Source organism: Aquarana catesbeiana, linkage group LG08, assembly GCF_042186555.1.
Source record: "Aquarana catesbeiana isolate 2022-GZ linkage group LG08, ASM4218655v1, whole genome shotgun sequence".
NCBI lineage: Eukaryota > Metazoa > Chordata > Amphibia > Anura > Ranidae > Aquarana > Aquarana catesbeiana.
In genome coordinates, this window is record NC_133331.1 from 99504811 (window position 1) to 99527424 (window position 22614).

Consider the following 22614-nt stretch of genomic DNA (forward strand, 5'->3'; position numbering starts at 1 on the left):
CGGTCTGTGTCTATTGACACAGACCGGGCGGCTGTGCCTCACCCCCTGCTCCCTCATCTCAGCATTTGATTGACAGTAGTGGGAGTCAATGGTTCCTGCTCCTATCAATCTGCCTATAGAGGAGGGACAGAGGCGGGAGAGCCTTGGCTTTCATGCACATCATTAAATCGGGAATGGGCTCAGGAAAGTATAAGGGTAACAAACCTTTAGGCTTTAGAACCACTTTAAATCTAACAGGCAAATCAATAGTACTGAACAATATGGTTTAAATGAAACATTCCAGGAAAAAAAAACTGTAATTTTAGGATAATGTACAACAGTGTTTAAAAGCAGGACATTTCACAATCTGTAAAACCAGAGACTGTCCTTAAAAAAAAGGAACAGTTTGGCAGTTGCAACTGCTGACAGAGTAGATAGATATCATGTGTATAACATTCCTAGAGAACAGAAGTGACTTACGTTTTTAATGGAGTCTTCTTCTTCTTGGCTGGTTTATTGCTCTCTCCATTCTGATCTGCATCATTTGAAATCTCAAAAGAAGCTGGTGCTTTTGCAGGAGACTCTGATCTCTGCACAATAGGTTTGCATGGTTCAGGTAATTCTTGAGTAGTGGGTGGTAAATCCGGTAGTTTCATATTGGAAGAGAAGGGATTGAAGTTGGGATCATCCCATTGGTCCAGGTTATATGTATATGATCCTTTAGCAATAGGAATGTCATCAAGATCTGTAGAAACGGAGCTGGGAGGTCCAGGGGGAGCATCAGGCTTTTCAACTGCCTTTTTAGGCTTAGCTTTTCGTAGAGGCATTTTGCCTGAGGGTTTTTTGCCTTTTCTTACAGGAGGCTGACCCTCCCGTGCCTCCTCAGAATAATCGAACTCCAGCCTCACTGATTGCCCAACCACTGCAGGGTATTCTGGGACTTCAGAGTCTCCTGTGGTCACCTCACGTTTCTGATGGGTAGGCAATGGTGGGGACACTCTTCCTGTTACCTGCAGAGGGCAAGAGTCAACGAGAGGGGTGTTTGTGATGCTGCTCAGCTGGGGATCCACAGAGGTAACCTCTAAGGAGGCAACGGGCTGTGTTTCCTGATCTCCTAATAAAGGTAGATCTTTATCTGTTGGGGGAGGTGATGGAACGGATTGAATCTGAAGATCTTTGGACTCTTCTGCTTCTTGTGGCTCTGCTGACAATGCCTGAGTGTCCTTGTTGCTTACAGCCTCTGTCTGTTTTTTAGCACTTGCTGCCTTTTTCTTTAGCGATGCAGGCCTCACCTTCTTAGTCCTGCGAAGACTATTACAGGCACTCTCAGATCCTCCTTGACCACTCAACACATCATCAAACTGGAAATCAGAAGCCTGTAAGCTAAGAGAGCGGGACAAAGAGTTTCGGTTGGTAGGCACGGAGTCTGTGGATTTGCGACGAGTTTTGCAAGAGGATTCTGAGGATGCTGAAATGACATCCACTGGGTTAACGGCAGCAAAATCTAAGTTGTAGGTACCACTGCTTGCTATGGGCTTGTCTTCATCAAACACTACAGAAAATGAGCGAGAAGGCTGACGGAATGGAGAATCGTTAATGTTCTCATTCTCAGCAGGTTTCGGCTCAGGGGCTTGTGTGTTCTCCAAACTTTGCTCTGGAGCTGAACAAAGGGAAACAATACACGTTAATGATTAATTTCTGCCCTAGTTGAGGCTATTCACTTTTGTGGTCACCAGGTAAGCAAATGTTTGTTAGTCAAAGGGCTTTTGAATAACTTGAAAGGCTGGAAAACAAAAAACGCAAATCTGTAGGCACTCATTTTTTTTTTTGGCTTTATGTTTAAACTGTAACAGTAGGTACATTTAGAGACATAGGGGGTTATTTACGAAAGACAAATCCACTTTGCACTTAAAGTGCTCTTGGAAGTGCAGTCGCTCTCAATCTAAGGGGTAGATCTGAAATGAGTGGAAGCTCTGCTGATTTTATCATCCAATCATGTGCAAGCTAAAATGCTGTTTTTTATTTTCCTTGCATGTCCCCCTCGGATCTACAGCGACTTTACTTCCAAGTGCACTTTCATGTGCACTTGCAGTGCAAAGTGGATTTTCCTTTAGTAAATAACCACCATAGTCTTTAAAGTGCATTTCCACTTCTGCAATCAAATTTGAGAAAACCCCATCATATGTTTGTTATGTGTTCCCATTTACACAGCATGCCTACAAATATGTATTTTTTAAAAGTGCTACCTTTCTAGGTGTTTGGAGCAGGCTTTGGGAAGACTGCAAGCTACTCTGAACAATTTGAAACTGAGATGAAACTCAATCTGCCTCCACTGAATTACACATTAGAGCTGGCCATACATGGTTCCGTTTTTTTCGTTCGGCAAGCACACTCAACAGAAACTGAACCAATTCCCCCCCATCCATGCATTCAAAGTGGATGGGGGAATCCTCCCCACTGCACTGGGGGGGCTCAAAGTACACAGATCAGTGCTGCAACCATTAATCGAGTGCCTTTTATCCGACAAAGCAGTTGAACTTCTGTTCAACTGCAGAGGCCACTAATGGATCGATCCGGCAGAATTTCAATCCATCTATGGCCAGCTTAAAAAGTGTTATTAAACCCACAACAGTAACATCAATCTGTATATGCAGTAAAGCATGCTTGTTATACTCACTGTGGAACCTAAGGGGTTAATCCTCTGCATCGTGTAAAAAGGTTGTTTGATCCTGTCTTCTCTGATTCTTCCCTTCTTCCACAGTCCCCAATTTATCTGCTGATAGCACAGAACCCAAGGAGGCACTCTGCACATGCTCAGTTTGGTGTGTACTGCTAGAGAGGTTTTTTTTGGGGGGGAGGGTGCATGTGATCAGCACAGGGCCAATCAGCACTGTTTAGACAGAGGGTCAGGGGTCATACAGCCTCATAGGACAGTCAGAGGAGAATGAAAACTCCTCCCACAAGCTTTAACCAGTGCTTGGCACTGATAGAAGTAATAAGACTTCTGCTGATGAGAAAAAGTATTTAGCAGTTTACATTTACTAAAATAATTGCATTTCCATGTTCTGTGTATTGTGGGAGATCAGATATAGTGAATGCAGGCTCCTGGTTTTTGTAACACTTTAGGCTTTCCCTCATTAACAAGCTAATTAACATACAACGCAAAATGACAGCCTCTAGATCTTTGATCCTTATTGTGGACAAAGTGTTTAAATCTAGTTTACAATTGATCAGCAAAGCACTGACAGGGTTAATTATGGCAATCATTAACTCTCCAACCTCCCCTGCATAGCAGTGGAAAACTTCAGCTTTGGAGTTTTCAGTAAAGAGAAGTAGAAAGGTAAATAGCTTTTTTTTTTAATTTTGCTATATCATTGAAAACAACAAATATAAAGTACTTGTTATCCCAATTTGGCTGCAAAAGTGGAATACAGTGGAAAACTGCAGAAGTATAGAGGAAGCAGACTAGAGCTCCACTACACAAGCTGGGGTCAATAACTTATAATAACTTATAACTTATAATGGTGAACACTGGGAGCTCTGAAAATAATCCAAAACATGCAAACAGATGCCTTTAGATGTCCTCCTTATGGATCTCCTACTACTTCCAATCCAGGACTCTTCTGGCACTTTTTGTTCATGTAACAATCAGAATTTTTTTCTAGAAGGTTACTTAGAACCCCCAAACATTATATATATATATATTGAAAGCAAAGGCCCTAGAGAATAAATTGGTGGATTTTGCAATTTTTTTATGTCACACAGTATTTGCACAGCAGTTTTTCAAATGCAATTTTTTGGGAAAAAAAATACACTTTTTTGAATTTTAATGCAAAGAAACACAACACATTACCCATTTTTTTGTAAAATATAAAAGATGAAATTACGCTGAGTAAATTGATACCAAATATGTCACGCTTTAAAACGGCGCACGCCCATGCAACAGCCACAAACAACGTAAATTTTACTATCCATAGGCGAGAATTTAAAAGCCTTTACAAGTTACCACTTTAAGTTTACAGAGGAGGTCTGCTGCTAGAAATACTACCCATGATCTGACATTCACAGTGATACCTCACATGTGTGGGATGATCGCTGTCTGCGTGACCAAAGCGCACGTTCACCTTTGAGCGCAATCACGGGAAGACAAGGGCAATTTTTTTTTGTTTTTTTATTCACTGTTGCTTTCATTTTTTTTATCACTTTTATTGCTGTCACAAGGAATGTAAACATCCTTGTGACAGCAATAGGCATGTGACAGGTTTTCTTTATGGAGAGACCTGGGGTCTATAAGACCCCAAATCCCCCAATCCCCCAAATCCCTCCTGTGCACTTAAAAGCACTGAAAAACACCAAGATCAATGTTTCTGAATGATTTAAATTAAAAAAAAAAAAAATGGCGCCTATGGTTTCTGTATAAACCAGAAGTGATGTCATGTCATCGCTTCCAGGTTACTATTATGAACAGCCGAGCAAAGCTGATCCCGGCTTTGCTTGGCTGTCTGGCCAGCTGGCGTGTTGCTCGGGTCTTCCGGTGGGACGGGAGAAGCTGAGAGAGCCGCTCAAGAAAACTGTACCAGAATGATGACTGCAGCTGCAGGCATCATCCCAGTATAATCCCAAAAGTCGGGAAGTGGTTAAATCACGAAATACACTATATGATGTCATTATTAAGGGTATATTACTTTAAGTTTTGCAAAACTCTAAACAAACACAAGACAATGCTCTAGTCTACAACAGTGATGGACAGAAGTATCCTTTCAGCTAACAATTAAAGAACAAACCAAGAATTAGAGTCATTAAGTTGAATGACACATGGCTGCTCTCATATGATGATGTGACTTTTAATGCCGCATACACATGAGCGGACTTTTCGACTGGACTGGTCTGACAGCCCCAGTCCGGCGGACAATTCGACCGTGTGTGGCCTTCATCGGACCTGCAGCGGACTTTTTCGGTCGAAAACCTTACGGACATTAGATTTGGAACATGTTTCAAATCTTTACGTCGGAGCTCCGCCGGACCCAGTTCCTACCGAAAAGTCTGCTCGTCTGTATGCTAGTCCAACGGACGAAAATCGACGCTAGGGCAGCTATTGGCTACTGGCTATCAACTTCCTTATTTTAGTCCGGTCGTACGTCATTACGTACAAATCCGTCGGACTTTGGTGTGATTGTGTGCAGGCAAGTCCGTTCATTCGGAAAGTCCGTTGGAAGTCCGCCGAATGTCCGTCAGACCAGTCCGGTTGAAAAGTCCGCTCGTGTGTACGCGGCATAAGACTTACAGCATATCCTCTACTGAGCTGGATCAGTCCAACACTGACATAAATGGGCATCCATTCCCAAAACCACATTATGCCAGATGGGCAATCCCCATTTATATCTGATGAATTGGTGCAGCTCAACAAGGGGTAAACACAATGGGGGGAATTCAATAAAGCTGCTGCTCCACTTTTCTAGCGTTAATGCCTCTTGTTAATGTATTGCGCCAAATTCATGAAGCATTTGCAACACTCTTGCAATAAATTAAGGTAGGTCTAAAATGCACAACTTTTACAGTATGTTGCAATGAATGCGTCACATTTACATTGTGTTGCATTGAATACACCAAAGTTAAGCTAATTAAAGCCAACTCTCTTTTGGCGTACAGAGAGAAAAACTGGCTCAGACAGATTTTACAACTGTGTCTCACGTGCATTTTTAAAGTAGCGCAGCATGAGTCAATTTCAAATACAACTTCTAGACAGGTACGTGAATTTGGCACATTCATCACTACTTTTAGAATGCACGAGAGACACTTTCGTCAAATATGCCTGCGCCAGTCTTTATGAATTCCAGGAAATGTTCTTTTTACTTTAAAGGGGAAATGTTCAGTTCTGTTTGGAACCACAGGATACTTTTTAAAATAAGTACATGGTACAAAAGGCACATTTCAGGAATATGAAATGTTTGGGTATACATTCTTTAACTCTTGATGACAATTAATGTGACTACTAGCTGCTAAGGAATTCTTCCTTAGCACTGTAAACAGACACAGAACTATACTATTGAGTGTAAAAATAATAACCACATATAAATATTTATGCATAAACAGTCTGCACACACAATGTATACATAAAAAGGTGACTATTATGCACATTGAGAATTAAAAAGGAATTCCAGGTATGGATATTTCATACATGTTCTATTGGTCCACCTTGGACCAATGCAACTATGCATATAACATACCTGGCTGGTGCCCCTGGAAGCTGGAAATCACTCCGCTACACCAATGATCTCCACTTGCTTCTGGGTCCCGAGCTCATCGGCTGGCCTGCTGCATTCTGAACACAGGAGGTCGGCTGCTCAGTACGGACACTATTAAGAGAAAAGCTTTGCATGTTCTGAATGAATGCAAAGCGTTTCTCTTATGCCGCGTACACACGAGCGGACTTTCCGGCAGACTTGGTCCGGCGGACCAGGCTCCGGCGGACAATTCGATCATGTGTGGGCTACAGCGGACTTTTTTCCCCCAAAAGTCAGACAGACCTAGAAATAAAACATGTTTAAAATCTTTCAGACGGACTCGAGTCCGGTCGAAAAATCCACTCGTCTGTATGCTAGTCCGACAGACAAAAAACGACGCTAGGGAAGCTATTGGCTACTGGCTATCAACTTCCTTATTTTAGTCCGGTCGTACGTCATCATGTACAAATCAGTCAGACTTTGGTTGATCGTGTGTAGGCAAGTCCGTTCGTTCGAAAGTCCGTCAGAAGTCCGTCGGAAAGTCAGTCGGAAAGACCGTCGGACCAGTCCGGTCGAAAAGTCCGCTCGTGTGTACGCGGCATAAGTGGACGAGGCGGAGAGGCTGGGTAGTGATGTCTCGCTCTCCATCTCATCCAATGATAAAACTTCTTGTGTACTTTAGTGATTATGTACAAAATATCCATACCTGCATTTCCTCTTTAACCACTTGCCGACCAGCCCGCTCGTTCCCGCGAATCGCCGTACCTGTATGTCGGCTCCTTTACGAGCCATAGCAGGCACGTGTGCACTTGCTGCACGACGGGGGACCTGATGCGCGTGGCCGGCAGCCGCAATGTCCGTCAGCCACCCGTGATCGTGGGCACGCCAGAGCGGGGATTTGTGTGTATGTATGTATACTTATGTGTATTTGTGTAAACACACAAAATCCCCGTTCTGACAGGGGAGGAGAGATAGATCTGCTGTTCCTAGTAAGTCACATCCCCCCCCACACACATGAGGGAACACATTTAACCCCTTGATTGCCCCCTAGTGTTAACTCCTTCCCTGCCAGTGACATTTATACAGTAATCAGTGCATTTTTATAGCACTGATCACTGTATAGATGTCAATGGTCCCAAAAAGGTGTCAAAAGTGTCCGATCTGTCTGTCGCAATGTTGCAGTTCCACTAAAAATTGCAGATAGCTACCATTACTAAAAAAAAAAATAAAACTGCCATAAATCTACCCCCTATTTTGTAGATGCGATAACTTTTATGCAAACCAATCCATATACTCTTATTGCGATTTTTTTTACCAAAAATATGTAGAGGAATACATATTGGCCTAAACTGATGAAGAAATTAGTTTTTTTTTATTTATTATAGCAAAAAGAAAAAAAATTGTTTTTTTTTCCAAAGTATCGCTCTCTTTTTGTTTTTAGTGCAAACAATTAAAACCGCAGACGTAATCAAATACCACCAAAAGAAAGCTCTATTTGTGGGGAAAAAAGGATGTCAATTTTGTCAGTTAAAGCGACGCAGTGCCGTTTCACAAAAAATGGCCTGGTCATTAAGGGGGAAAATCTTCTGGGGCTCAAGTGGTTAATGCTATAAAATGGAATAAAAGGGCACAAGGATTTTATGCTATTTTTAACAATAGCTGTGCGGATGGTCATCAAAAACAGGCTTGTGTTTTTAATATGGTTTTAGATGTGTTAATGTTGTGTGGTTTTATCCTCTGAGAACTTGACTGATGATTATATACAATATATATACACCATGGATATAAATAGTCTACACCCCCCTGTTAAAATGTAAGGTTTCTGTGAAAAAAAGGAGACAAAGATAAATAATTTCAGAACTTTTTCCACCTATAAACTGTACAACTCAGTTGAACAACAAACTGAAATCTTTTAGGTGGACGGAAGTAAATTTAAAAAAATTAAAAAATATGGTTGCATAAGTGTGCACGCCCTTAAACTAATACTTTGTTGAAGCGCCTTTTGATTTTATTATAGCACTCAGTCTTTTTGGGTATGAGTCTATTAGTATGGCACATCTTGACTTGCCAATATTTTCCCACTCTTTTTTGAAAAAACATTCCAAATCTGTCAGATTGTGAGGGCATATCCTGTGCACAGCCCTCTTCAGATCAACCCACAGATTTTCAATCAGATTCAGGTCTGGGCTCTGGCTGGGCCATTCCAAAACTTTAGTCTTCTTCTGGTGAAGTCATTCCTTTGTTGATTTGGATGTATGCTTTGGGTCTTTGTCATGCTAAAAGATTAATTTCCTCTTCATGTTCAGCTTTCTAGCAGAAGCGTGAAGGTTTTGTGCCACCATTGACTGGTATTTGGAACTGTTCATAATTCCCTTTACCTTGACTAAGGCCCCTGTCCCAGCTGAAGAAAAAAAGCCCCAAAGCAGGACGCTGCCACCTTCATGCTTCACGGTGGGTATGGTGTTCTTTTGGTGATGTGCAGTGTTGTTTTTGCACCAAACATATCTTTTGGAATTATAGCCAAAAAGTTCAACCTTGGTTTCCCCAGACCATAACACATTTTCCCACATGCTTTTGGAAGACTTCAGATGTGTTTTTGCAAAATTTAGCCATGCTTGGATGTTTTTCTTTGTAAGAAAAGGCTTCCGTCTTGCTACTCTACCCCATAGCCCAGACATATAAAGAATACGGGAGATTTTTATCACATGTCCCACACAGCCAGTACTTGCCAGATATTCCTGCAGCTCCTTTAATGTTGTAGGCCGCTTGGCAGCCTCCCTGACCTTTTTTATTCTCGTCTTTTCATCAATTTTGGAGGGACGTCCAGTTCTTGATAATGTCACTGTTGTGCCATATTTTCTCCACTTGACGATGAGTGTCTTCACTGTGTTCCATGGTATATCCAATGCCTTGGAAATTCTTTTGTACCCTTCTCCTTATTGATACCTTTTAACAATGAGACCCCTCTGATGCTTTGGAAGCTCTCTGCAGACCAGCTTTTGCTGTAGGATGCCACTAAGAAAATGTCAGGAAAGACCTACTAGAACAGCTGAACTTTATCTGGGGTTAATCAGAGGCACTTTAAAATGATGACTCCTATTTGACATGAGTTTGAATGTGATTTCTTAATTCTGAACACAGCTACATCTCCAGTTATAAGAGGGTGTGCACACTTATGCAACCACATTATTTTAGTTTTTTATGTTTACTCCCCCCCCCTCCCCAAAAAAAGATATCAGTTTGTTTTTCAATTGAGTTGTACAGTTTATGGTCACATTAAATTTGGAAAAAGTTCTGAAATGATTCATCTTTGTCTAATTTTTTCACATCACAGAAACCTGACATTTTAACAGGGGTGTGTAGACTTTTTATATCCACTGTGTGTGTGTATATATATATATATATATATATATATTAGGGCTGGGGAAAAAATCGATTTAAATCTTGAATCAAGTTGAGAAGTCAAATCGATTCAAAATTTAAGCAAATCGATTTTTTTAGATTTTTTTTTTTTTTCACCGCACCGGTCCTGAGGAGCTTCGGGCAGGAGTTTTTTTAGGTGAGGCCGCGGCTTTGGCCGAGTCCGCGAGGCCGGACGCCGTGGACTAGGCCGAAGCCGTGGCCTTGCCTAAAAACTCCTGCCCGCAGCTCCTCACGGCCAGCGCGTTGTGCAAAAAAAAAAAAAAAAACTCGATTCGAATCGAGAATCGAGTTTTTTTTTTAAGAAAATCACAGATTTTTTTTTTTAAGAAAATCTTACAGCCCTAATATATATTAACATTTTTAGATACCCATTTCATAAAGCTCATCCTAATTTAAATAATAATATCAGTGTCTGACTGTGCATAAAACCTTGTTTTTCTTGTATCCTTATATCCTGTATGTTCAAAGTGGTTGCCATATAAGGCTGGCCATACAATAGTAGAATTTTGTGCAAAATTTTTCCTTTTAAGAATGTTCGTTCACTTTTCTACTTGTTAGTGGGGTCAAATCAACATTTGTTTTCAAATATGAATTAAGTAGGATGTAATAAATTTTCCTAAACCCACTAATTTCCAACAGTGAATGTGATTAGATTTCATGTTACTAGATTAGATGTGATTAGATTTCATTGGGAAAGTCCATTTATTCCAAAATCAAATGTTAAAAGCTAATGTTTTTTTATGCAGTTTTGACTGACATTCGTCTTGTCATTAAATGTACTGATGAGAATTTTTGTACAAATGTCTGTATGAACTTTCTTTTGAAAATCAACTAGTGTATGTCCAGCCTAAAGGCTCTGTTTCGGGGTCTTGCCCTTGCTGATCATCTTATTTCAATGCAAGTCTACTAGAGTCTGTCTTTTTGAAAACAATAGACTAAGGGAGTGATGGAGAACCTTGGCACCCCAGATGTTTTGGAACTAAATTTCCCATGATGCTCAACTACACTCCAGAGTGCATGAGCATCATGGGAAATGTAGTTCCAAAACATCTGGGGTGCCAAGGTTTGCCATCACTGGACTAAGGCTAGCCATTGATGAGTCTTTTTTTCATTCAACTAGTGGATTGGAAGAAAGAAAATGACTCGATTCCTTCCGAATGAATTATTGTATTCTGACAGTGGGGAGATTTCCCCACCATGAGAAAACACTGATCAGCACTGCTATCTAACAACCAGCATGCCCATACATGGATCGAAATTTGGCCGGATCCCTTTATGAACTGGCTGAATTTTTAACCATGTATGCATGGCTTAAAGTTGGCCACTCATGCTTTGAAAGCCACCATTTCCCCCTTCCAAGCTAAGTAGAGTACATAGAGAAATGCAATTTACCGGCTACTGTATTCAGTAGCCGCTGAAGCAGTTGACTCGATGCAAAGGTTGTTAAGCTGACCTGCTACTCCAACAAAAGTTGATTGAAAAATCAATCAACTTTTGCAAGTGGGCATAGGGGTGAGTGTTTGCTGACAGTGGTGAAAGTGGTAATTTTTCTGTGTCAATAATTTTTTATAAAGCCGTCATTGCCACCCCTCTTAAAAGCTGTTTGCGGTGGATTGCTTTTTAGAGGCATTTGACAGGTGGCTTGGAGGTGATATCTTTCCTCCTGGATTCCTGTTTTAACCTGCGGCTGGGGGGGTGTCAGGTGGCGGTAAAACTGTAGCTTGAACGACTTGTTTTACCGTTGCCTCAGCTGCCCTTGTAAACAAGGCCTTAGAATAAAGAATAAAACAAAGTATGCTTTGCAGATGACATCACTTAATATGCAGAAAATACAAAGTCATAGCAGATTACTAGCTATAATGCTATTATAATAGCATTACAAGCTTAGTCATTGAATACCAGCATCATTATTTTGCTTAAACTCAAGTTATATAGCAGTACTGCACTGTAAGCTACAAGTGAAGTTTGACATCTATCAGAGGTAGGCTGGGTTCACACTTATGCGAATTGGATGTGGATTCCCACATCCAATTCGCATGACAGGAGAGTGCGAACCGGCTCTCAATGGAGCTGGTTCACACAGTTCTGGGGTGGCCGCGAACTGCATTTAAAAAGGGTCTTTAGTTCCGATTCAGGTACGAATTCAGGCACAAATTTGGACATGATTCGCACCTGAATCGGTGAAGAGGGACGCACTGGACCCCCTACTCCCAACCACATCCGCAGCACATGTGAACCCAGCCGTAGAGGTGGTTGTGATCAGCAAAAGCTACTTTTTACTATAACTCAAAGTAATACTGATTCATGTGAAATTTAATGATAGATCCACTTAAAGCAAAACTAAACTGCTTCCGAGCACCACAAACCAAAAATGCTATTTATCGTATATACTCGAGTATAAGTCGAGTTTTTCAGCACATTTTCTTGTGCTGAAAGTGCCCCCCTTGGCTTACACTCGAGTCAAGCACTTTTCTGGTGCAAAGAATGACATTTTCCAAACAGACTTTGGGGCCCCGTATCTCAGGGCCACTTGGTGCTAGGAACCCCACATTTGGTGTGTAAACCTAGTGGAACTAGCACTACAACATATCCAAAGTGGTTCGGAAAATGTCATTCTCTGCTGCAGAAAAGTGCTTGACATTTTCCGAACTTGGGGCCCCGTATCTTGGAGGCCACTTGGTGCTAGGTACCCCAGCTTTGGATATGTTGTAGTTCCACTGGGTTTGCACACCAAATTTGGGGTTCCTAGCACCAAGTGGCCCTGAGATACGGGGCCCCAAATTCAGTCAACTGTGTCCATCTGCAGCAATGTCATTTCAGGACCCTTTGGGTCCAGAGACCCCAAATTTTGTCTGCAGGTAGGGGGCATCTAGGAACCCTTAATTACCGAGTTTGAAGTTCGGGGGACCTATGGCTGCAAATAAGCACAATGAGGCTGCAAATGAGCATTGTTGACCCTCTTTTCCACTTACAGTAGCTGTGCATTTCTCACCCTAGGCTTATACTCAAGTCAATAAGTTTTCCCAATTTTTTGTGGTAAAATTAGGTTCCCCCGGCTTATATTTGGGTCGGCTTACACTCGAGTATATACGGTAACTTTTAATATTCAAAGCAAACTCTCCCATCCATCCATGTCTCCATGCTTTATTTTGCTGGGAAATCACCTAAAAAACAGCACTCAGCATTTTTGGCTGTGGCCATCTTGAGTAAGGGTAGATGATTCAGATAGCATTTACTTCCTGGAATCCATCTGCCCTTAGCTCAGGCATGCAGGCAGGAGGATGTGCTTAGCTGACAAAGCCCCTCCTCCCCTCCTGAAGACTCCTGGGATATATGACATCATTTGCCCAGGCCTGGAAACCAAGAAGTTACTGAAGATTTTTAAAAACAAGTTTAAAACAAGTAAATATGATATACTTTACTATCTTTTTACTGAAGCTAGCAGCATAAGAATTAAAAATAATCAATGCGGACTAAGAGAGTGAAGTTCCACTTTAAAACGTGCTTCCGGAGAATGCTCAATCTATTATCCTAGCCGAAAGTTAAAGTCAGTATTTGATTTTCTCCATTTCATAAATTAAGCAGCAACGAATGCATATCACTGTGTGTCTGGTATAAATACCTGGCTCTTCAGGCTTGGGCGGAGGGGGAAGAATTTCCTCAAGATCCTGGCGTTGTTGGGGTTGCTGTTCTTGAACCTCTGGAAGGGCCGGAATGGGGATCGGAGGGGCTGACTTCACTGGCGTTGTGGATTCTGGGGTTTCAAAGGCTTCTTCAGAGTCGGAGCTCCTGTACAGAAAGGGAATAATTATTATTATAAACGCCTTGTTTCACGGTCATCCCTCAGGTGTAACAGCCACGTCTGCACGTCACGCTGCTCCAGGCATGGATAAAATGAATAAGCATTAAGCAGTTCTAACATCGGTGAGGTCATTTACAGCAGACGGTCTGAGAAAAACAGGGAAGCACAACTTTGTATTGCAGTGAGGTGAGGTCTACATGACATGACATGATTATAACCTTGGGGAAAATATATGTCTGAAACAAGAGGCGTTCCTCTAATACTTAACATTTAAAGAAGAACTTTAGTCAACAGCCAAAATACGTAAACCATTGTGCAATGTAGTTAGCTGTACACCAGTGACTGCAGAAGTCCCCCAAGATGGCTCCTGTGTATTCTCTCACTGCTAAGATATATCGATTTTAAAACCTCAACAACTAGCACTTTTGGGAGAGGAACAATACCTCTGTAGGCATGAAATGACATTTGACCTATTTTGCACAGCCTGTGCTTGATGTTGTTTAAGTACTTTGATACAGCAATATTCTATGCAATTTATTATCTCCATGCAGTTTACATTGCACTTCCAACACCTTAAAGGCTGGTTCACAGTAGTGCGAATTCTGACGCGCCTAGAGTCACTGTCAGGAACCATAAACCAGCCGGGGTCAGGAAACCAGAAGTCAGCGTAGTCAGGAGCAGAAATCAGGAACAGGAATAGGAAGGCAAGTCAGTCAGGCCAAGTCATACACTGGAGCACAGGAAGGAACGCACTAGGACCTCTTTCACACTGGGCCACGGCCGCGTTAGCGCTAAAGCGGCGCCTGTTTTAGCGGTACTTTAGTGATGTTTAAGCACCGCTTTTTGGCTGCTAGCGGGGCGCTTTTAACCCCAAGGAAGGGGTTAAAAGCACCTGTGTTGCCACTCTTCTGAATTGCTTTTCAGGCGCTTTGCAAACGCTGCCCATTCATTTCAATGGGCAGGGCATTTTGGGAGCGCTAAATACTGCACTCCCAAACCACCCCAAAGATGCTGTTTTCAGGACTTTTCCTAATGTCCCACAAACGCACCGCCTCTTGTGAAAAGTCACACTGAAATGAATGGGAGGCCGTTTTCAGGAGCTTTATGCCACGTACACACGAGCGGATTTTCCGGCAGACTTGGTCCAGCGGACTGGACCCTGTCGGACAATTCGATCGTGTGTGGGCTCCAGCGGACTTTTTTCCCCCAAAAGTCCGACGGACCTAGAAACAAAACATGTTTCAAATCTTTCCGACGGACTCGAGTCCGGTCGAAAAATCAGTTCGTCTGTATGCTAGTCCGACAGACTAAAACCGACGCTAGGGCAGCTATTGGCTACTGGCTATCAACTTCCTTATTTTAGTCCGGTCGTATGTCATCACGTACGAATCCGTCAGACTTTGGTGTGACCGTGTGTAGGCAAGTCCGTTCATTCGGAAAGTCTGTTGGAAGTCCGTGGAAAGTCCTTCGGATAGTCCGTCGGACCAATCCGGTCGAAAAGTCTGCTCGTGTGTACGCGGCATTACAGGTGCTATTTCTAGTGCTAAAACGCCTGAAAACCGCCTCAGTGAGAAAGGGTCTTAGAGATCATAGACCACACAAGGGCAAGGAGGAAATGAGCTAAGCTGCATAAATAGCAAAAAGGGGCTGGCTGTAGGCTGGACTAATGACCTGGAAGCAAGTGGAGACCATTGGAGTAATGCTGCCTATTTCAATGATTCACAGCTTCTGGGGCTTTGGCCAGGTATGGTATATGCATGGTTACATTGGTCCAAGCTGGACCAACATGACCAGCTATAAAATATCCATACTTGGAATTCCTCTTTAAAAATAACCAAGTACATACTGTATAACCTGACGTTCTCTAAGTTCATTAGACCCCCTCTAGCAGTTAAACTCTTAGAAGCCCCCCTCCTTTAGAGCTCTTTGCAAATGAGAGTGGAAATGCTTATATACAGCCTTTGAAATATAAAAGCACTCACAGAAGATGATATTTGCCCTATGGCAAGGTAGTAATACCAGGTTTGACCTCCAGGTGGGGCTGCAGACACAATTTTAAACAAGAGTTTCTGATCTGAGTAAAGCATGAAAGCTAAACTATCTACTTAGCAACTTTTAAACATTTTTTGATACAGAAATACCAACTGAATAATTGAAGATAAGCAACAATAGCCACTTCAAAGGAAAACCTTGGGACTATATATACCCAGAATTACAATAAAACTACGGTTTTGCATGACATAGCACCTTTGAAAAATAAAAGCACCCACATAAGAAATTAGCTCTATGACAAGGCAGTGGTACCAGGTTTCACCTCCAGGTGGGGCTGCAGACAAAATTTTAAACTGAGTAAAGCAAGGGACATAAGTCATCTACCTGTACTTATAGCAACCTTAAACTTCCCCCTCCAAAACAATTTTCAATCCTCAGATAAATGCCAATGGGTAATTGCAGATACAGAAACTTGAAAGGAACAATTTAGGACTTTGTATACCCAAAATTACAATGAAACTAAAGTAAAATTATATAAATGCTGCGCTGTGTATGTTTCTCCCTGAGGAAGACACGTGATCCTGTGTCGACACGCGTAGAGGAGGGGCGAGGGCGGTGAAGGCACCCGGACCCTTACAAGGAGTAAGTGGCCAGTCGGGAGGGAATATAGCGGTTGTGTGGCTCTGCAGGACTTTTTTTTACATACCAATGTGTACACTGTAGTCTGATGCGCTGGAAGCGCCAGCAACATGTAAGTACCCTGTTTTCTTTTAATAAAAATCCTAAGCTTTTAAACATTATAAGCATCATTGGCGTCCTTTCACATCCACATGTACTTTGATGCTGACCACTGATGTGGAGATTGCTGGAAGATTGCAGGAACCAGCTGACCTAAATCCATCTCATTGATCCCTGGAGTGGCCCACAGGCATTTTTTGACCCATCTTAGATGAGAGGGTCACACATTTTGAGGTGAGCCTATACCCCATGGGGGGGGGGGGGGGGAGCACGTGTGAGGGCATTTTTTGACCCAACTTAGATGAAGGGGTCACACATTTTGAGGTGAGCCTATACCCCATGGGGGGGGGGGGGGGGGGGGAGCACGTGTGATGTGTCACGGTGGTGACTGAAGCACATCAAATTGGATTGCACAGTTTATCAGCGATTTTGATTGATTAAAGAATCAAGTCACAAGTGGAATATATTGTTATTGCACCTAATACGACTATATTCATCACTTATATATTGCATGTTATATCACATTATATACCATTGTACCTTGTGTTTTTTGAATGATTATTATTGGGAATGGATTATTTATTGAATTGCTATTTACTAGGATGGTTATTCCCAGCACGGCATTTATATAATTTTAAGTTACTTTTGCATATTTATATGGGAATGTGACCAGCACCAGCAGCTTGTTTTATTTTATTTTATTTATTCATTTTTATTTATTTTTTTTTGTTTAGTGCATATTTACTTGGTTTCTCACAAGGTCTTTTTGAATAACCAGTATAAAATACCTTTATTCCACAATAGATATGGTATGATAAAATTAAGGGAAACTTAATACTACACTCAATAATTATTTATAAAGCAGCGAATAATTGGTTTATTGACCCTGTTCAATCGCTCCTAATATTTATTAAGCATATACTTGGTTGGATTCATCCAAATTTGCCATTATTGTTTTATTATAAATCCAGGGCTCAGTATAATTCTTCCATATTGGAGTATATATATCAGTTTTTAATATTCGCCATTTTCAATTCATAAATCAATTGCCATTGATTCCTAAGGTAGACTTGACAAGCGTGCTCACGACTACACACATTCGCCACCCTGCAAATGTGAATTTTGGCCTAAAATCTCAATTGCGGGGAAAGTTTATAGTATAAATGAATGTGCAGGGTGAATGTGCCGCAAGTTTAGGTAAATGTGCCTAGATATATATATGGTAGGAATACACCTAGCATCATTATTATATGAAGGGACAAGCTGCAGTGATAGATTCCACCTGCTGGAAGTGAAATTGAAAATATATATTTTTTTCGTTAAAGCGGACCTTCTAAATGTTGCCCTGCCACCTCCTCCCTCCTCTTAAAATTAGACATATTTTTAACCTAATGTCTTTTATTTGTGCTGCAAATTTGTTATAAAAACTATCAATAAATGGTGTATTACATGCTGTTCACTCAGTCACTATGGGATTAATTTCTGTATTCTGCAAAAAACCTGGTTGACCCTGATGCTTTCTAATTCCACCTTATGTTCATGTCCCCAATTCAGCTAAGGATTTTGCAGCTGTTGTGGCAACTCTGCACATGCTCAATTTTCAGTGAGTTTCTATGCTGAGCATTTCTTCCCTATCACATCTGAGCAGCCCATGTGACTATAGAGTGGTGTATACACAGTGGTAAATGACAGCCCACTCCCTCCCTCCTCCTCCATGCCCACTAACCAGCTAAACACAGTGGGGGTGGGATACTACATTTAGATTGATCTAGGCTTCACCTCCCTCTTATTCTAAGACACAGGTTAGAGGGGTGTGACAGCCTCTGACTGGCAGAAATCTGCCCACACCATGTTATTTCCACAAAATAATAAAGATTTGGTTTCAAATATATATTTGTATGCCAATTTAGAACAGTTTATTGATATAAATCAGCTTTTCTCAACCTTTTTACAGTCCGGGCACCCTTTAAAAAGACAGACAATCTCAAGGCACCCTTTAAAATTATGGACAGTCTCAGGGCACCCCATTCTAAAATGTATAAAACGATTCTAATAGCTTTACGCAATGCAGCAATGTTCAACGCGTAGGACACCCAACGTTAGAGGTGATTTATTCTTCCAAAACAAATACACTTTTGCACACTGGTACTGACTAGTATTCCAATGTTTCTCTTCTCCCTCAATTTCTCTCCACCAGTCAGATGACCCCCTGTGGTGTGACCCCAGTGCTGAGGGAGAGGGGCACAGGAGGGTCAAACAAGGATGCTGTGGAGGCAACAGACATCCTCCTCATCAACTGATGACGCCATTGGTTGTTAGGATGCCAGTGTCTAGAAAGTCGTAATGGTGCATAATGAAAACCCGTGGCTTTGTGTAACTAAAAGGCAGGCCTGATCCCCCTGCTGGCTTGTATACAATTTTAGATCATTTTTTAGGCATTTTGCCAAGGCACCCTTGAAGAAACCTCAAGGCACCCTGGTTAAAAAAGGCTGATATAAATTATTTATTTTTACTCTGTATTCCAAAGGCGTTTTTTTTATTTTATTTTATTTTAAAAAATATGACCAGCAGCAGAGGACTAAAAGCTGCTTCTGCTTATGTTTCCCTGCATCAGGCTGGGAGAGAGCTGGGTCATGTGACTGCTGTATATCAATTATATTTATCTTTTTAATTAAAATAATTGCAGTGCCATCACACACATACAAAAATAGAAGGGACAATATCAATTAAACAGTGTGTGTTAATATTACTTTAACCGATTCCCGACCAGCGCACGCCGATATACGCCGGCAGAATGGCACTGGTGGGCAAAAGGTACGTCCCCTTTAAAAAGCGGCACTGCGGGAGCGCGCGCCCGCCGCATTCTTCCGTGACTGTGGGTCTCGCGAACTCGAGAGGTAGAACGGGAGGATGCTTTTGTAAACAAAGCATTTCCCCATTCTGCCTAGTGTCATGACAGAGATCACTGCTCTCTGTCATCGACAGCAGTCATCGCTGTCATGTGTGTTGTAGCCCCTCCCCCCCACAGTTAGAATCACTCCCTAGGACACACTTAACCCCTTCATCACCCCCTAGTGGTTAACCCCTTCCCTGCCAGTATCATTTATACAGTACGTGCATTTTTTAAAGCTCTGATTACTGTATAAATGACAATAGTCCCAAAATAGTGTAAAAAATGTCTGATGTGTCCACCATAATGTCGCAGTCCCGATAATAAATCGCAGATCACCGCCATTACTAATAAAAAAAAAAAATTATAATAAAAATGCCATAAAACTATCCCCTATTTTGTAGAAGCTATAACTTTTGCGCAAACCAATCATTGCAATTTTTTTTACCAAAAATATGTTGAAGAATAGCTATCGGCCTAAACTGAGAAAAAAATTGCTCTTTTTAAAAAAAAAATGGGGATATTTATTATAGCAAAAAGTACAAAATAATGCGTTTTTTTCAAAATTGACGCTCTTTTGTTGTTTATAGCGCAAAAAATAAAAACCGCAGAGGCGATCAAATACCCCCAAAAGAAAGCTCTATGGGAAAAAAAGAACGTCAATTTTGTATGGGTGCAACGTCACACGACCGCTCAATTGTCAGTTAAAGCGACGTAGTGCCGAATCGCAAAAAGTGCTCTGGTCAGGAAGGGGGTAAATTCTTCCGGGGCTGAAGTGGTTAAGAACCGCTCACCCTGCCTGAACCCAAAGGAAAGGGAATATTTAGAATCAAACTCTGTCAAGTTTTAGATCATTTGCAATTTAATGGTGTTCTAAAGAGCTCGATACTAGCATGAGATCGCAGAAATACTTTTTGGAATAACTGGGCCTTGCTGTGATTATCTCCCAAGTCATTTTTTTACCAATCACACCCAGTTCTCAGTAGAAAAGGGTGCAGTCTTAGTACCCTTTGTTCACTACCTTGTATTTGTTCATCTGTCAGACTGTAGTAGGAGATAATTTAAACAAGGTCAAGTAGATCTCTCATTGCCTCAACAAAGGTTCTATTAATGTACAGGTAGCAAAAAGGTGTCTACAGACTTCAAGCTATCATTAAAGTGTTATTAGACCCACAATAGTAAAATCAGTCCGTATATGCAGTAAAGCATGCTTGTTATACTCACTGTGGAACCTTAAGGGTTAATCCTCTGCACTGTGTAAAAAGGCTGTTTTATCCTGTCTTCTGTGATCCTCCCCTTCTTTTACTATCCCCAATCCATCTGATGATAGAATAGAGCCTTAAGAGGAATCTGCACATGCTCAGTTTGGTGTGTATTGCCAGAGAGTTTTTTTGTTTTGTTTTTTGGGAGAGTGCATGTGATCAGCACACGGCCAATCAGCACTGTCCAGACAGAAAGTCAGGGGTCATGCAGCCTCATAGGACAGTCAGAGGAGAATGAAAACTCCTCCTACAAGCTTTAACTAGCGCTCGGCCGGACACTGATAGAAGTCACAAAACTGCTATATACTGCTGATGAGAAAATGTATTTAGCAGTTTATATTTAGTAAACCAATTGCATTTTCATGTTCTGTGTACTGTGGGAGACCAGATATAGTGAGTGCAGAGTCCTGGGTTTAGTAACACGTTAATGGGCACCATCAAATATGTGAAAATACCATCAGCTGACCAGTCTTGGAAAGGAATAAAAAATGCTATAATTTTCTACAGTCAGAGCTCTACAAAGCTAAGTATTTTTATGAGAGTTTAGTTCTACTCAAACATAAATGACTTGTCAAGCTAAATGTTGGTGTATGGATAAGCTGTCAGACTTGGGTGTCCGAGGGTGGTCAGGCCTGTGCATCAAATCGCCCTCTAGTGTCTCCTGGGCAACTTAAGCTATAGTTCAAAATGTATGTGTTCCATGATCTGTGGTTCCTCAATAATATATTTGTCATTACCCAATTCTACGATTTCTAAAGTCTAAGACTGCTACAACCTACTGGTAACCCTACCCAGGTTCACCACCAATAGATTAGAACTAGCATGGACATAAGTGAGATTATCCAGTAACAGCTTGTACAGCTAACAAGAAAACGACATAGAATGCCACATGTGAAAAGATTTTACACATTATTAGGTTTCCACACAATGAAGTAGCTGGTACGGTATAGTAATAAGAGGTATAAAATGAATGCTATACTGTTTGCTGAAAATTTCACATAAAATGGCCTTGTAAATAGATCATTAGTTCACATACATCAGTCAGTACAAGAACTGGCTCTCGGAGGCTAGAGATAACGTTACATGCTAGCATTGTCACCACATAGAGAATGTGTATTATGAAGATAAAGACCCAGGAAAAGGAGACACATTTGGTAACTATGCCTCGGGGCTTTAATTCAAGCTGAATGAAGTGAACAGGATGCAAGGAAAAAACCTGTCAGACTGGCATATCCATGTACAGTGTAATTGCCCAAGCTTGGGTTTCCCAACACCGTCCTTGGGGACAGCCAACAGTGTAGGCCACAGAAAAGATCAAGTGTTGCTCATTACATATTTTTATAGAGCAGGTTACTGAGTGAAGGGCAGACAAAGACATCTATTTTGTTTTTCTCAAGCTGGCCATACACCAGTAGAATTCTATTGGAAATTTTCCATAATCAGAACGTTCCTTCAATCTTCTAATGGTTAGTGGGGTCAAATCAAAGTTCATTTTCAGCCGTGGTGACAAGAAAATGCAAAGGAACAATTTTTTTTTCCGAAAGAATGAAAGTCTAACTGTAAATGTGATTTTCATTCAGAACAAATCATTCTTTGGGTGGGCCAAAGAAAAGAGGAGGTGTTGCTCCTGACATATTTAAAGCGGATCTTCAGTCCGCTGCTTCTATTAGCATTCTCTCCCCCTCTTTAAATATCAATGGATGAAAAAAATTAAAAATTTGGAGTGCCAAATACCTTTTTTTTACATGTTACTTCCCAATTTCTCTGCTTAGGCGAATAACGTCCACTCTGCTCCTGTTGACTCCTGGAATATTTTCATTAGAAATCCCAGGAGTCTCCAGGCTTTTTTTTCTGTTTTGTTTTTATTTTGAGGGGAGTTGGAGTAGGGTGGAGGAAAGCTGGAGGAGGGCAGAGAAGAGCTGGAGAAGGGCGGAGGGTAGGCAGAGATTGGCAAATGATGGACTGAGACAACGTGTAGTGCGCAAGCGTGCACTGCGATGTGTACCGCTGTACTGCGTGTGCATGGATTCGCATTGCAGAGGGTAGAGAAGGGGCATGGATTCCCCAGAAAACTGAGGGCGCTGGCTTTAGCTGCCCTCAGGTACAATCGCTGCAGTGACATAAATGGTGAGTCAGTTTAACTATAGCCTGATTTTTACATTGAAAAATGGCAGATTTAGGAAAATTAAGTAGATAAATTACATTACAGTTTTTACATGCTGCATGAATTCTTTCCAAAATTTTTGAGGTGGAGTCAAATCAATGTTCATTTTCAACCATAGTGATGAGAAAATTCGTGGGAAC

At 41.4% G+C, this 22614-nt stretch overlaps 1 protein-coding gene across 9 annotated transcripts in view; it reads right to left on the minus strand.

Annotated features, from left to right (window-relative positions):
* The window catches only part of TACC2 (transforming acidic coiled-coil containing protein 2), a 225128-nt gene that overhangs the window by 56042 nt on the left and 146472 nt on the right, over positions 1-22614 (minus strand). For all 9 annotated transcript variants that reach the window (XM_073596214.1, XM_073596217.1, XM_073596212.1 and 6 more), the window contains 2 exons: positions 13249-13415; positions 460-1639 (listed from right to left, as the gene is read on the minus strand). In XM_073596214.1, the coding sequence (XP_073452315.1) occupies positions 460-1639; positions 13249-13415 (1347 nt within the window). The remainder of the gene's footprint in view (positions 1-459; positions 1640-13248; positions 13416-22614) is intronic.